Raw genomic sequence first — 17,061 nt, 5'->3', positions numbered from 1 at the left:
TTCATCTCAACAGGAAAAAACTGCACACATCAGAATACCATCAAATTCTTGGAATAAAGAATTTCCTTTGCCTTCTAGCTCAAGACTATAACTTTCAGTAGAATCTACCTCAGTAGCTTTGTGTGTGTGAGAGAGGGAGTGCAAGAAAGAAAAGACAAAGATAGACACTAGGCAAATGAACTGAGCGACTGACTTCGCTTCTGTTGATATGCTTGTAGAGCAGCAAGTAGGTTGAAGTGCAACTAAATACATAAACACACATACACACACACACACACACACACACACACACACACGCACGCAATAAACATGCTACCCCTCTCCCTCTGTGAGAGCCATAGCACAGTGATTTTTAAACTTTAGGATGCATAAATATTAAATGGACAATTTGGTCGAAATACAGAATATAAGCTTCATGAGAATAAGAGTTTTTTGTCTGTGTTTCCTCTGTTTTATCTCCAGTGCCTTGTGATTGGCATGTAGTAGATGTTAAATAAATATGTGTTGGGTGATTTGTGGGTTCCATCCTTATAAACGTATATTTGGTAGCTTTGGAATAGGATTCCATGAATCTGCATTGATATCAGGCACACCAGTTGACTTTGATGTAGTTGGTTGGTGGGCCACACTTTGAGAAGCACTGCATGCTGGGCTTGGGGCTGTGGCTGTTGTGAATGGTCTACTTCTCCACAAAGGTAGCTGGGTTCTAATTTGCTTAAGAATATGCTGCAGAACTACTTTGTTTTGTGGAGGAGTCTGACAATACTTTTCTTCTTGACTACAGTCTTACAAAGTTGAGTGTCTTCTGTGCCTTTGGGTGCTGGGACTTGTAGCCATGCCAAAGGAGACATTTTCTGACTTTAAACTTATCTGTAAAGGATACAGATGTGTAAATCTTATGTGTAAAAGCATACATCAATAGCTATTCACATACATTCATTTAAAGAGATGTTGATTTAAATCTATTCAGACAGCAAGATCAGGCACAGTGGCTCATGCCTATAATCCCAGCACTTTAGGAGGCCAAGGTGGAAGAATCACTTGAGCCCAGGCATTCGAGACCAGCCTAAACAACATAGCAAAGCCTCATCTCTACATATAATTAAAAACAAGCAAAAACATTAGCCAGGGGTGGTGGCAGGTGCCTGTGGTCCCAGCTGCTCGGGAGGATCACTTGAGCCTGGGCGGTTGAGGCTGCAGTGAGCTGTGATTACACTTTGCACTCCAGCCTGGGCAATAGAGCGAGACCCTGCCTCTAAATAAATAAGTAAATAAATAAATAAACAACACATACGTAAATACAAACCTAGTCAAACAGTAATAGCTAACATGATATGAATGGTTATTCTTAACCAGAAAACATAAGGGGCTTGGTGCAAAACCACTCATCTTTTTTTTTTTTTTAATCACATACTTTGTAGTGTTCTTATTAACTGTACATGTAACCCGTGTGTGATAAAGTATAAAATGGTTAAAATGAAGCAAACTGCCTAATGGCTTTTAAACCTAGTTTTTATGGCCAGACCAAGATTAAAAAATAAAAAACCTGTTATCAGGTCTTGCAGAAACCCTCAGTCCCTAAATTGTCTCTTCCTCCCGAAGACAGTACCTGGATTATAATCAACACCATTCCCACCCTTGTTGCTAAGTAAGTTTCCTTTCTCCAGAAGTTACTAGCAAGATGTTTGCATTTGAGAAGAACCACATGTCTAGCATTTATGTAGTACCTGCATTTGTTTGGATCCTTCCCATCACAAATAGCACCAAGATTAACTGGAGCATGGAACAGCAGAAGAGGGTCATTTACAGGTTGTACTAGCAGTAAATGGAGACAGATTGAGAATGTTTTGCACTGAGTACATTTTAATGCAGGAAAGTAACTATTTAGAAAATAAACATTTAACATGTTGGATTAATATGTGATACGAGAACAAATTACGAACAAAATACGAGGGTCTGCAGTGTACCAGGATAGAAAAAGAGATCCTTAATATACATATTTCCACCAGTACCCAAGTGAGGAGGGATTAGAAGTGAAGAATATTATTGCAGTTATAATGATTCATTATTGTATTGTAGTTCCATATTGTGTAATTAAACACCTGTATGCTTTTTATTTGATAGTGTTGTTTCAGTTCTTTAGCAAATTCACTTCTAATAAAAAACTTTTCCAGGTATCTCCTTTTTAGTATAAAAGCAATATATCTTTATCACAAACAATTCAAATGATACAGAAAGATACATGTAGGATATTAAATTGTTTCTATATCTTTCTTCTCAGCTATAACTATAATTTGATGAATAGATTCTTCCTTTTTAAAAATGCAGTTGATTGGTGGTGATTTGGTAGCAGATTGACTGGTTTGAATATTAATGGTAGTAAAAATAACAATGCATTTGTGAAAAAATTTAAATGCTTTGAACCAGGTATATTCTACTAGGTTGGACCATATACAATTGCTGTGTTAGTAGGTAAAAAATGTCAAATATTGGCAGTTTCGTGTGGTCAAGCTATAGTATTAGAGGACTGTGTTCTTTATAGTGATTTAGTAACCAGTTGATGTGGGCATGTGAGGCTGCAATGTGAAAATAGCCCGTATCTCACTGCACTTTGCCAGTAGTCAGGTGATGGATAAATAGGTATTGATGCTAAGGGAGAAATGGTTGAGGCTGTAATTTCCAGTATCACATTTCAGTTCTGTGATGTTGGGGAAATTAGAGAGAAGCAGAGCAGGAGAAATATGTAGTGGGATTGAACTTTTGCCCATCTCCAAACTGGAAAACTATAAGAAGCAAGTGAAAACAGTATACCTTTTCATAGATATAAAACAACTTACATGGTATTTTAAAAGTATTCCTAACCTGTTGTATTACCTTTCCAATTTTGGATGACATCTGGTGAACAAAAAACATGTGTCTAAATCCTGAATGTGATTTTAGCTAAATTAAGATTGCATGACACTACATTTATTTTAACCTTATGTTTAGACTTGGCTATGACCTCTTTCCTCCATAACCCACAGTTGACTCTTTGTACACATGTGTGTATAAAGAATAAAAAGCAAATATGGGGTCAAACATTTAATTCTATTTTTTAGCCTGATTCCTTTATTTTTTCATTTATTAGTTTATGGTTCTGTATGTGGAGTGTTTATTGTATTAGATATCACTAAGGAGGATGTCCAGATTGATCACAACCACAGTGTTTATCATTGCTCTCCCAGTGTTTAGACCAAGCAAGCAGCATGCATTATAGAACCATGAACGCGCTAACCTGGAACTGCGCATCAGTGCTCAGCGTACGCACATGTTCTTTCTCTGCTAGACTGTGTCCTCATTACAGGCAGTTAAACAAGCAATCCTGTCTCTTTTGTGCATGCAGGTTTTTAGTCCACCCTTTATATTTCCCCTCAGAATTTTAGCTATGAAAATATTCAGACTCCACTGGCAAGTAAGGGAGATGGAACTTAGTAGTTAAAAGTAGTTTTACTATTTGTAGTAAAAGTGAATTTCAACAGCCTTAGATCTGTCAAGCTGTGGGCTTGAAGAAAAAGTTGATGTTTGTTGTGGTTGTGGCTTGAGATATAGTTGGCTCCTTAGGTTTCATGGGTAGTCATTCTGGAAAAGTCAGGCAGCAATCCCTGTATTCCTCTCTGCTGAGAAAGAACACAAAAGATGAAAGGAGCCTGTAAATGTCTTTTTTTTCCGCAGAGGCTAAAGGCGAAGTGATAGAGGATGGGCTGTGTGTCTTTGTAATCTCTTTTTTCCTTCTAGGACATCAAATAATGACCTAGAAAATTTTCTCAAATATTAAAGGTTTTTTTTCCCTTTATTAACATTTGGTTTTTGTTTTTGTTTTTTAAAAAACAAACAAACAAAAAACACCACTACAGTGGGTATCTGATAAAATGAACTTATTCTGATTTTCTGTATTATTTCAAAATTTATTTTAATCATGATGGGACTAGAGTTTAGATGAAATTCATTTCTTCCAAGTTGGAGTGAAAAATGAAGATGTTTGTTCTCAAAGTGGGATGCCAAGCTTTGAATATGGCTGCTGAATATGAATCTGAATCCTTCTGCCAACCCAAGGGAAGGCTCTCCCTGCATCCCTCTGTTCTACTGGGACTTTGTCAGAGCACAGCTACCTCTATGAGCAAATGTTTTTCTGTTTTTGTATGGTTTTGACACCACAGTCCCCAAACTATTGTTATAATTTTCACCCTTTACTGTAATTACAAGTCTTTTGCATCATGTGCAATTTTACCTTTTCAAATCTCACTGGTGAAATAAATTTAAAACATTGCAGTATGTTTACCTACAATTTATGACGAAACCAAGAGTGCTTGAATTACTAATGCTAATGTTACAGGATTTTTGTAGGTAAACAATGACAGAATAACATGTCCTGTGTTTATGGTATTATTAGGATTACAAGGAGTATGATTTTGACAGTGTTTGTCTTGATGAGGGAGACACATTGGCTCTAGAACTTGTAGGTGTTAATCTCTGGACTGACTTGGCAGCTAGGAGACTCCCTTGCCTTGCTAACAGCAGGAACTGTAGTATCTGGCACCTCGCTGGGACCAGTGGCTGCTGCCTTTGGCAGCCTCAAAGTTAGTCATGTCTGTCACCTACTGTGATGTTGGTACATATCGTAGGCTGTTTTCTATCCATTAATGCCATTTTTCTGCCATCAGCTTTGAAATTAGTGACTCTGTCCTTTTCCCAGTATGAATTCATTATGTTAATCTCAAAGCAAGAGGGTTTGTTTCAAATTCAGATATTGATATTTATTTAACTGACAGTGTGTTTCAAAAGTTTATATAAATATATTCTGAAATCTAAAATCTGTCATAATTATTGAGATTTATTAGGATGTAATGTGGAGGCTTTGAGGTTTCATGTAAGTGGTCAAAAATATAATATGAAAAATGACATGATACTTTTCTATAATATTTAGCCACTTTCAGGAAAAAACATTTTCTTCCCAAGATGAATGTTGGCAGGAATTTGATTTTACTGAAATTGTGGGACAAACACAGTAGGAAATAATGGGTGTGAAGATACTACTTTGAGAAACGAGAAACAATTTAGGTGTAAGTGGTAAGAGAAGAAGGACAATAATTGGGGAAAAACGTTGAAAAAAGTCCTGTGTCAAAGTGTCCTCTGGGTATGAGATTCTCACTGAAGTGAAAGCTTTAATACCTTTATGGAGTTGTTGCCAATAAGGATGGCTCATCTCTGAATTTGACAACCTGAGGTATTAACTAGAAAAATGGAACTGGATGAGATTACAAATAATGTTCAATAATATGTTTCCAAAACTCGCCTCACAAAGCCATTGCCCTTCTTACAACATGATATTCAGAGGCCCGTAATTCATTTGATCTGAAAAGTTCCTGTGCAGGCTAGGTGTTATGTACCATACTTTGCCATCATTTAAAAATACCCTGCTGTGGTTTGAAATAATGATCTCGGAGGATGTGTGCACCTCAGAAGACTGGTGCTGAAGCAAGTATTCCTTTTAAAATGAGCCTATGTGATCCCCAGATTAATATCTGAAAGCTAGCTACCAAATAAAGTTTTAATTGCCTAAAGCTACTGGCTAGTTGAATAATTAAAAGAAGGAAGAAAGTGAATTATTAGAATTAACAATACTAAACTCTATGGTAAATCTGCACTCCTTCCTCAGTGCAAGCCTCCTTTCCATAGTGATTGTTTCTTCAAAGTTAATGTGCTGTGATTTTACTGTGTTATTTTAATTACTTTTTCACTTGAGTGCTGGTTTATAAAACTCAGATAAAATAAGCCTGTAGATATTTTTACAATAAGGTTTTTAATGTGCAAAACTTAAGTTTCCCTTGACAGATATGTGTAGGGCAGAAGAGAAGACCTCTCTACCATAGTTAGCATCTACTTCTCTTGCCTGGGAATATATGTTGATGCTCCAGATTCAGTTCCAGAGGGAACACACTTCTTATTGCCTTCCACACTGATTGGTTATCAGACTGAATGGCCTTCTTTTGACCAATATGTGTTTATATAAGTTTATATTGGGATTAAGGATTTAGTATATTGTTGTGAAACAGGTTTGCTTGGGGAAGACGATGGGAATTCATAGCAATAACAATAATTCTGGTAACACGAGCTCACATTCGTGGAGGTAATACTCGAACTTAATGTACTGCTAAGTCCTAAGTACTTTATTTCTGCCTTCTCTGATGACTGTCTAGTGTAGACTCATTTGCATGGTATTTGTATATCTAAAATGTTATTTTATTTGAGTGAAATATTAAATAATTGAAATTTATTTTAATATGTTAAAACATGGGTAAATTTCTTAATTTTATTTTTTTAACAGACTTTACATTTTAGAGCAGTTTTAGGTTCATAGCAAAGTTGATTGGAAAGTACAGAGAGTTTCCACATATTTTCCATCCTCCACATATACACAGCCTCCCCAGCTATCAGAATCCCCAGCCAGAGTGATACATTTGTTGCAGTTAATGAACTTATAATATTAACACATCATTACCCAGATTTCATTGTTTACATGAAAGTTCACTCTTGGTGTTGTAAATCTCTCTTTAAAGATATGGCCTTGCTGTATTATTATTTGCCAAGGGATCAAGGACCTGCTGAGGGCCACCAGTGTCAGCAACTAGATTCTGAATAAATATTTGATTAATAAATGAATTACTACAAGTTATTGATAGAATATAGGCAGAATATTTTTTGTTTTTTTTCTCTTCAGATTTTATAGATTCTTAAACCAAAACCAAAATGAAGACATAGTGTTTTTAATTAACGGTAAAGAGGCAACTTCTGTGTTTTGAGTACTCTACTTGAATTGTCATTGCTGTAGAGAGAAATTATTTTGATTATTTTTGTTTTTACTCAGGTATGAAGAATTTATTCTTAATACTCATGCTTATGAGTGTATAAATGCTCATATATTAATTTAATAAAGGTTTCAGTTACTTAATCGGATGGGCTACTTGCAGTGTACAATTTTTTTTGACATCTTTTCCCCTGCCTTTCACAGTTCTTTTATTCTTACATGGAGTTAGAAAGATGTAAGACTAAATTCACCACCTAAGTTTAATAAATAATGTTTTGTAAATATATTTGTGTCATTTCACCCTGTAATTCTATTTTTCACAATTTATTATAAGGAGATAATCCAAAAGGAGGAAAACAAAGTGCCCAGTGATATCTTTTGTGGTATTATTTATAAACATAAATCTTAATCTAAGATTTCTTTGGGATGAGCAGTGTTGCAAAGAATCTGATTATGGGGATGTGGTATGTCTCATTCCTTTTTTTTTTTTTTTTTTTTTGAGACAGAGTCTCGCTATGTTGCCAGGGTGGAGTGCGGTGGTGCGATCTCAGCTCACTGCAACCTCCACCTCCCAGGTTCAATTGATTCTCCTGCCTCAGCCTTCCGAGTAGCTGGGATTACAGGCACGCGCCACCATGCTCGGCTAATTTTTGTATTTTTAGTAGAGATGGAGTTTCACCATGTTGGCCAGGATAGTCTCAATCTCTTGACCTTGTGATCTGCCTGCCTAGGCCTCCCAAAGTACTGGGATTACAGGCATGAGCCACTGTGCTCCTTTCAAAGGAAAGGAGACTTGCATTGAGAAAGGAGTGCAGTTTAAGAGGTAAAGCCAGCTATTCCTTGCCAATGTCTTGAAATTGCTAGCATTAGCTGCTGGTCTTCTCTGGGTTTTTAGAGGAGTAGATACCCGGAGGCCCTATGTGGAAACTGAGTTTTATCAGCCTGAGGTTTGGGCCTAGTGCTAGTCTCAGAGTCAAAGGAAGATTGGCCAAACTTGAGGAAGAGCTGCTAGGTGGCAGCAGGCTCTTCTTATTCAGAATAGCCACCCCAACCCCTGAGGACCCCAGATGCATGACATTCAGTAAATTTGTTGAGTTCTTACTATGCTTTAGACCATGATCCAGGAGCAGAAATATATCAATGGGAGGGGAAAAAAAGTTTCCTGTTCCTATGAGAGAAGGGGTTTGGAGGACAGTTAATGATGGTTTTCTGATCTTGAATCTTCCCACTCATACTCCTCCAAAAGTCATAAATCGAATAAGGAGAACAAATAAAAACAGACCACTCATACCTTCAAGAGCATTAGGAGACAGCAACAAGCCTGTGATAGCAAAGAATGACACAGGGGAAGCTGACAGGTTTAAGAAGCTGTGAAAAACAGTACAGGGGTGTGGAGTGTGGAGGACTTAATCAAATCACAAGCAAAATTATTCCAGAAAGAGCTGGAATGCTGGGTAGTTCATTCACAGCACTGGATGCAGGAAAGGAGGCTGAAAGTGCCTGGAATTGGCAGCTGTTGGAAAGCATTACTTCTAGGGGAGAGTCATATATATAGAGAAAGGGTGGTTCCCCTTAAGACAGGATAGTGAAAGTAAACAAGGAAGGAAAAGGGAGAAATTAAGGATCCTGTGGAAATGAAAAAGAAACAAGACAACCCAAACCTTTTTTCTTTCGCTTCCCAGTGCCAGCTGTAAAAACTACATAGAAGAAGACAAAGGTGACAGAAAATAAGACTCTCAGATTAGGAACCAGTCCATTAAATAAATAGGAATAGAATAAAGTATCCCACCTGTACCCAAAACTACTCTCAAAAATTGAAAATAGCAATTAGTGCATTTAAGTTGCAAAAACTCTTGCAAAAAGTCAACCATAAAATTAAAACTGTGCATAACACTGAAATAAGAATTGGATATTTGAATTCATGCTTTTTGGTATATGAAACAAACAACCAAGCCTACCTTTAGTTGGAAGTACAAAAGCTAAGTAGAGAAATGGACAAAAAATAAAATGAAATAAAATTAGAGTTAATTGAACTTCTGGCAAGTATAGAAGAAAAGGAAAAATCAAATCAGAAGTGAAGACTAAATTGCAAGGTACCTAAAGGAAAAACAGATTCAAATGGCAGGTGGTAACCCAACATATTAATATTTACATTAAATGTAAATGGTCTAAACATCAAAATGAAAAGTCAGAGATTGGCAAAATGTATTTAAAAATATGACCAAACAGTATACTATCTACAAGAAACTTCAACTGTGTGATATCAGTAGGACTGAAAAGAAAAGGATGGGAAAAGATACACCAGGTAAATGCTAAATCAAGAGAATGGTGGATGGCTATACAAAGAGAACTTCAGAGCAAAGAAATTTACTAGGAGTAAAGAGGACATTACGTATTGATAAAATGATCAATTCGCAAAGAAGACATAGCAATCCTAAACATGTATTCAGTAAACAACGGAGCTTCATAATACAAAAAGTAAAAACAGGCAGAACTCAAATGACTAATTGACAGATCCACCATTACAGTTGAGGATGCCAGTATGCCTCTCTCAGTAGTTCATAGAACCACTATTCAGAAAATTAGTAAGGGTATATTAATAGAAGAACTCAATGATACTATTAAATAATAGGATCAAATTGACATTTATAGAACTCCCCACCCAACATCAGCAGAATACAGGTTCCATACCTATGGAATGTATACCACGATAAACCATATTCTGGATAATAAACTATACAAATTTAAAGAATTGAAACCATACCAAGTATTTTCCCTGACCATAATGAAACCTAAGAGAGATTAGTAACAGATGACAGGTAAAATAACTGAAGGAAGTTTTATCTAAATGAAAACCTTGTTTTTCTGGCCGGGCACTGTGTTCTACACCTGTAATCCCAGCTTGTTAGGAGGCTGAAGAACGAGGATCACTTGAACCCAGGGGTTTGAGACCAGCCTGGGCAACATAGTGAGACCCCATCTCAAAGAAAGTCTTGTTTTTCTACCCTTCATTTTGAATTGTTATTTACTTGGAACATGTGAAAATAGATATCTCTCATCTGATAGTGTGCCAAAATTATAATGATACATATTAGTTGATTGTTATGCATGATAAATTGTTTCTCTGTCCATTTTATTTTACAGCTTCTCTGTTGAAAGGACTAAAACATGCTAACATAGTGCTACTTCATGACATCATCCATACCAAGGAGACGCTGACACTTGTGTTTGAATATGTGGTAAGTAAAATAAGACTTTTAAATTTAGACATTTAAAATATGAATGAAATTCGTGTGGTGTTATAGAGTTTTGTTTTTAGACTGCTGTACTGAAGTTAATATTTTATCTGAATACATGAGAATTGTAATTTTGTATAAAATAATGGCCCTATAAGAGATTATTGAATGATATGTATCTTAAAAGAAAAACTCAGAAAAATGTTAACTAGAATTTTTATCAGATATGTTATCTGTTTATAACCTATTTGTTACTAGGATACATTGTAGTTTTTAGGTTTATTACGTAGGATTCAACAGCCTGATGGTGATCATTATCAAAGAAAGCTCATAGGCAATAAGAATGGTTTTTTGTTTTTGGACTTATAACTTGGTTTCTCAAAAGCATGCTTATTAAGATCTGTATGTGTACGTGTGTGTGTGTGTGTGTGTGTGTGTGTGTGTGTGTTTAAGAAAGCCTGATACTTACAATTTAGACTTCAAAGTTTTCCCCCTCAGTTGGTATTTCAGCTATTAATTAAAACTTCCAGTTGCATCCACACAATGTAATGATCTTATTGTGTGAGACTATTACTGCTAGAAGACTTGGACTTGAACTCATAATTAATCCTTCTCCATTTCTCTTAAAAAACATATGGTATTTGTGTAGCACTACTTCAGCATTTAACTGTGGAATCGTGAAATGTAACCATGATAATTAACATCCCAATTTTCACAGATGGATCTAAGAACATGTAATTTATAGGACACAAATGACATCGGTGCAGACATTTATTTAGAAGAAGAGCTGTTGGTATTGTCAGTGTATTAGGACCCCATTTTGTAATTACCACACCACTTTTTTAAAAATTTGAAGTACTTTCCATTTTTCCTTAAAAAAAAAAAAGAATGAATATTTGCAACATTTTTATTTTGCTAATGTCTGCCTGTGTCTGTTTGCCATTTGAAAATTGTTGTCTTATGAAGAAGCCATTTATCTTGTCTATTTACATATAAATGATAGATACATTTGAATAATATGGTAATGTGACTGCAAGGACAGCTAGAGCTGAGCAGTTGCATATATTATGTGGTACCAAGAATGGATGCAGATTCACACATCAATGCAAACATAATTTCTTTTGTTTATTCCATGATTTTGGAGGTAATAATGTATTCCAGCTGATTTAGACTTGGAACTTTTGATTTGTACTTTTGAGAATGTCTAGTTTACATATTTCAGTTAAATCTAGATTTTCCTTACAATGCTTGACTTTTGCAATGTTCTGTAGAAAAGAGATTTCAAAAATGTACTTATTCTGTCCCTCAAATTAGATAATTAAATTAAAAGGAAGGAAAGTAGCTTGTGTACCAAAATCAGTAACATTGGTAAAGAAACTAATAAAAATAATGTGAAAATATGTCCTCTAAATCTTAAAAAATAATGAAATATATTTATGGGGCTAAAATGTACATATTGGATCAAGTGTCATTTGATGATTTTGTATTTGTGTTGTTGCCAAATAAAAGGAAGTAAATTCACTGTCCTGCATTATTTACTGATTAAGACTGACTTTTAAACATAATCACTTTTCTTTGTGTGAGTAAAATTTTCCCTAGTCCCAGTTGTTATGGAGACATCCCATGTCCTTTTAAAATCAACCACTTAATAATATGGGCACATGCAGTATCTACAGTAACATTTTGTTCCCAACTTCTCCATGGAGTTCAGACATCATATAGATTACTCCTGTCTCTTTTAGGGAATGAGGCCAGCATGGGTCATTTTTGGCTTATGATTGCCCTGCCTCTGCTTCTGCTGTCCTCTCTACCTGTCTTGCCTTACTTTTACACTGCTTCTTTGCCTTTCTCCTTTCTGCCTTTCTTTGTCTATCTTTTCCTATTCTCATCATTTTGTTTTTTGCTGCTATATGTGAAGTTTGTTTTGTTTTTGTGCATTTTTAGTAAAAGATGTTTAGTTGAATTCCTGAAATCAGCCTTTGGTGAAAAGAACAGCTTCAGCTTGTAGAAATTTCTTAGGATAGTCTTCTCATTTAGGGTGGGAAGGTGTAGATTTCTCAGCAGAATTAGTCTATTTGGCAATTGCCCAGTTGAAAAATAACTTCCCTGAATATTACCTAAAGTTTTTATTTCCTTAACACAAGTTTCCTATTGATTGTTCTTTGTAAATATTTGGATATCTCAAGAAAAATTAAGGTTCTTATATACCTTAATGGATTGTTTTAATCAGATTGCTTTCCTCACAGTATCTAGCAGAAAGAAACTCTACTCTTCTTTCATGTTTTGAAGCAGTGGGAAGGCAATAATAATTTTTAAACATTAAGTGCCTCGGAAATTAGAGCAGATATTAGTGAGCGGTGTAAGGTAGGAAACAGGAGAGCTTGGGATGAATGAGGGAGGGCCATAGAAAGAGAGGTGAAATAATGCTTAAGATAAATATGGTCACAATAATAAAACCCAACAGCTGAAATTTACAGAGTTTTATGCTGAGCACTGTGCGGAGGGCTTTACATTCATTGTCACTTTTGGTGTTCTCAACAGCCTCATGGAACTGTAAATATCACCATTTTGCAAAGGAGAAACCTAAAGGTTAGGGAGATGAAGCAGTTATTTCCAAGTTATTGTAGTTTGTAAGATAGACCCAGGCCCATCCTAACTAGACTGTTTTAGCTCCTGTTTATTTTTATAAATTTTAGTTAGCCTAAGTCTTTGGTCAGAAGAGGAAAAGGAAACTTTCCTCTTTCTTTCCATAACCTTCCTTTATTCTACACTTAATATCCTGAGTGCAGATAAGTCCTAAAAACAGTGAAACTGCTTTATAGTTTGAATAAGTTTTGTAGACTGGCCAAAATCCTATCCATTTAAACTTTTACTTCAATTACAAAATGTGTTTTTAGTTTCCATAAAGCAAACTTGTAAGTCATAGTATTGCCGCATATATGCTGCTAGGGTCTTCTGAAATGTGCGCGCACACACACAACTTTGTTAGCAAGTTCTAAAATCAGTATCAAACAATTTAATTTAAAATTTCTAAAACTTAATGATAACGTTGCTGTATTTCAGAATTATTAATATCAAAGCAATTTTCTAAACAATGTTGATTTTGTAGTTCCGTGTAATTCATTGTACCCTTTTTTGAGGGACGTACCAGTGTAAGTTAAACAGTAGGAAAAACTAATACCCCATGCCCTTTAAAACCCTGGATATGAAGGGAAAGTAAAATAATTTAAGATTTATTAGGTACTATTGTATTTTTCCTTTTGATTTCACAATGAAGTTTTCAAGGGCTGTTTGAGATACCTATGTCATTCAAGTTTTACCAAATGAAGGGTTCTTATTTATGATAATGTATACATACTACAAATGTATTTTTTTTGCCTTTAAAGGAGAACTGTAAGCCTAGTTGCTTTATATTATTGCTATGAATGGCATTTTAGGTTTTATAAAAGCCTTCTGAGGGCTAGAATAATGAAATAAGTGATAAAAATTTAGTGATATGAAAGAATACTCAAGGAAATGACTTTGAAGGTCATTATTAAAGTGGTTTAGTGGCTAATAGGATATTGTTGGTGTAGGCTTTCTTTTGAGTAATAGGAAAAGCTTTACAGACCTAAAGTGTTCTGTAATTTAGATTCTTATACAGTTACAAAGTCTGTAGATACTACGATCTGGAAGCCGCAAGGTTGGGAACCCCTTAGGAAATGGGCTCCTTAAGTTGCTCATGTTGCCACTGGGTAACATGTAGGCCCCTCTGATGCATGGTTTTGAGTACAGTTATTTCCAAGGTCTTGTAAGTTTGTAAGATATACCTAGGCAGTTGGGTCTAATATGTCAAATATGAAGGAACACCTTAAACCAAGGAGTGGCTCAGTTAGCTTGAAAAGGAATCTCGTTCACAGTGGTCTAAAATATTATTATAGCTGTCTTTTTTCCATATACAGGTTTAAGACTTGGAAGAGAAAGATAGAAAATGTAGTTCAGAATCATTGACTCCAGAATATATTTAGTTGTGAAAGTTCTAACAAATTTTTCTTCTACTTAAACAGAAAGTTAAGCAATTTAGTTTTTATTTTCTTTGCCAAAGACAAATAAGTGCCACATTATCCTGTTTAACACCATGCTGAGAAATTTAAAACAGATCCCATGAGTGAAAATGAGAATGATAATAGTAAACATGATTATGTAAATATATTGCCATTAAGCTAATAACTATTCTATTTTAAACTACATAAGAGCAAAGCATGTGTAGCAGCATTTTTCATTACATATTTAATAATTACGTACAAGTAGAAATCAAAATAGAATTATTATTACCAGGGAATAAGGAGGAGGGGAAAATAGGGAGTTGTTCAATGGGTGTAAAGTTTCAGGTTTTTCTTTTTTTTTTTTTGGATACAAGATGGATGATAAAAATTCCAGTCATAATTTCCGGAGAGCTACCACACACCATAGTGCGTATGGTTTAACAATATGATATTGTGCACTTACAATTTTGGTAGGAGAGTAAATTTTTATGTTAAGTATTCTTACCATCAGAAATATAAAAGCAAGGTTGGACACAGTGGCTCAAGCCTGTGATCCCAGCACTTTGGAAAGTGGAGGTGGGAGGATTGATTGCTTGAGGCCAGGAATTTGAGACCAGCCTGGGGCAACATAATGAGACCTTGTCTCTACATAAAATTAAAAAAAAAAAAATAATTAGCCAGGCTGGTGGCATGTGCCTACAGTCCTAGCTGCTCTGGAGGCTGAGGTGGAAGGATGCTTGAATCCAAGAGTGCAAGACTGTAATGAGCTATAATTGTACCACTAGACTTGACTCTGGATGACAGAGCAAGACCTTGTCCCTAAAAAACAAACTATATATATATATGCATGCACCCATAATACCATCACCACAATCAAGGCAGTTAAGGTAATAAACATGTCTGTTACTCCACAAGTTTCCTTGTGTCATTTTGCCTTTTTATATATATATATGTGTATATATATATATATACACACACACACACACACACACAAATGAAGTAATGGATATATTTATTAACTTGACTGCCTTTATTGTGGTGATGGTATTATAGGTACATGCATGTGTCCAAACTCCTCAGATTGTATACATTAAGTATGTACAGTCATTTGCATATTAGTCATACCTCAATAAAACTGTGAAACAATAAAAGCAACAAACTCAAAGCTAATCATGATATTGTTAGGGATAATCATTTTTTTCCTATTGTGCTATAAACTAGTGAAATAGCCTAATGTATAACATTATATAAAACAAAAATCTTGTATTTCACATGGAAACAAAGCTGTATCGATAGAAATCATAAAGCCCATAAAACGTTTTTATAGTGTTGTACGTTCTACAAGCACTCTCATAGATGTTACTTTATTAGATGCTACCCTCAGCCCTTTGAGTTATAGGTAGCATGTTATGTTTATGCAGTATTTTATTGAAGAAAAATAATGCTTAGAGAATTTAAAGCAGATTCACTGAAATTATTTAGCCAAGTTAAAATGGTAAAGATATGACTTTAGCTCAAGTCTTCTGTGCCTAAAGATATCAGTTACTCCATTTTACCCTGCAACTTACCTGTGCTAACTGCCTTCCTAGAGTTTTATATGATGGTCTAAGGTATGTATGATGTTAGAAGATGGGACAGGAAGCTGAAAATTACATTCTGTCTTTTCAACTTGCTACACAATTTGCTTAATTATTTGGTTTCTCTGCCTTATACATTTTGATGTTTAAATCTGTGAAGAATGCTGTGATTTGCATGATTTTATGCCACATCTGTTCTTGAAAAACTGTAGCTCTCTATCAATATTTTGCTTTCCAGATTAAACAGTCCTTGAGCAATTGAACATTTTTCTGCTTTCCTCTGAGATAGATGTATGTGCATATGTATGCACACATGCAACTTTAGTTGAGGGTGATCAGGGAGGGCTTGCTGAGAAGTGTTTAGGTAAAAATCTGAAGGAGATGAAAGAGGGAGATGCATATATTTTTAGAGGAAGAACATTCTGGGCAGAAAGCTTGTCTGAGGAACAGCAGGGCTGTGGCTTGAAGGGAGCTAGCAAGGATGACAATAGGAAGAGACAAGGTTTGAGATGCAGTGGCATTCAGATTGTGTTGGCCTTGAAAGGTTTGGCTGTATTGAGTTTGGCTTTGACTCAGAATGAGGTGGGAAGCCTCCAAAGGGTGTTGAGCAGAGAAATTATTGATCTGACTTATTTTTATTGGATCTCTCTGGCTGCTTTCTTAAGAATGGACCAAGGATGGGCACGTTCTGAATCAGAGAGACCAGTCAGGAGGCTGTTGCAATAAGATCTAAGCATGGGATGATATCTACAGAAGAGGTGGAGAGAAATGGTTGGTTTCTGGATATACATAGTGTGGCTGACACACCTGTTGGGAAGACTTTAAAAGTGGGCAGGAACAACATGAGACTGGATAGCCAGACCAGAGCCAAAATCATGCCATGGCACTGTCCTCTAAGCACCCTGCTGCTACCATGAGTGTTGGCGCCAGACATTGTCTCTTGCTTTGCTGGCCTTGCTATCTTTGCAATGTTGTCAGAATGGCAACATTCCACATTATCATTGCTTCTTTGGACTGTTAGCTCATAATGATAAGCCAGGATTGATTGTGTTTGTTGCCTGAGATGAAGTTTCAAGCCCATGTTTTGACTGCACAGGATTATAAGAAAGTGAGTATCTAGCATTTTCGCTATTCTAATGGCAGGTGGGTCCTGTTTCCTGTCAAGATTCATAAAATACCATTGACTGCAGAAAGAAAATGTGATACGTATACTATGGAATATGTATCATATACTGCATGGAATACTATGCAGTCATAACAAAGAAAGAGATCATGTCCTTTGCAGGAACGTGGATGGAGCTGGAGGCCTTTATCCTTAGCAAACTAACACAGGAATAGAAAACCAAATACTCCATGTTCTGACCTATAAGTGAGAGCTA

The 17,061-nt window shown here is 35.7% G+C and overlaps 1 protein-coding gene across 17 annotated transcripts in view; it reads left to right on the top strand.

Moving 5' to 3' along the window:
* CDK14 (cyclin dependent kinase 14) overlaps nt 1–17,061 on the top strand; it is a 790,403-nt gene that overhangs the window by 438,798 nt on the left and 334,544 nt on the right. For all 17 annotated transcript variants that reach the window (XR_012432704.1, XR_006696501.2, XR_012432705.1 and 14 more), the window contains one exon: nt 9,989–10,083. Coding sequence is in view for 14 of the 17 variants with exons in the window: in XM_045387589.2 (XP_045243524.1) it covers nt 9,989–10,083 (95 nt within the window). In the remaining 3 variants the exon portion in view is untranslated. The remainder of the gene's footprint in view (nt 1–9,988; nt 10,084–17,061) is intronic.

The sequence above is a fragment of the Macaca fascicularis genome, chromosome 3 (assembly GCF_037993035.2).
Source record: "Macaca fascicularis isolate 582-1 chromosome 3, T2T-MFA8v1.1".
Lineage (NCBI taxonomy): Eukaryota > Metazoa > Chordata > Mammalia > Primates > Cercopithecidae > Macaca > Macaca fascicularis.
This window is presented reverse-complemented; position numbering and strand designations above follow the sequence as displayed.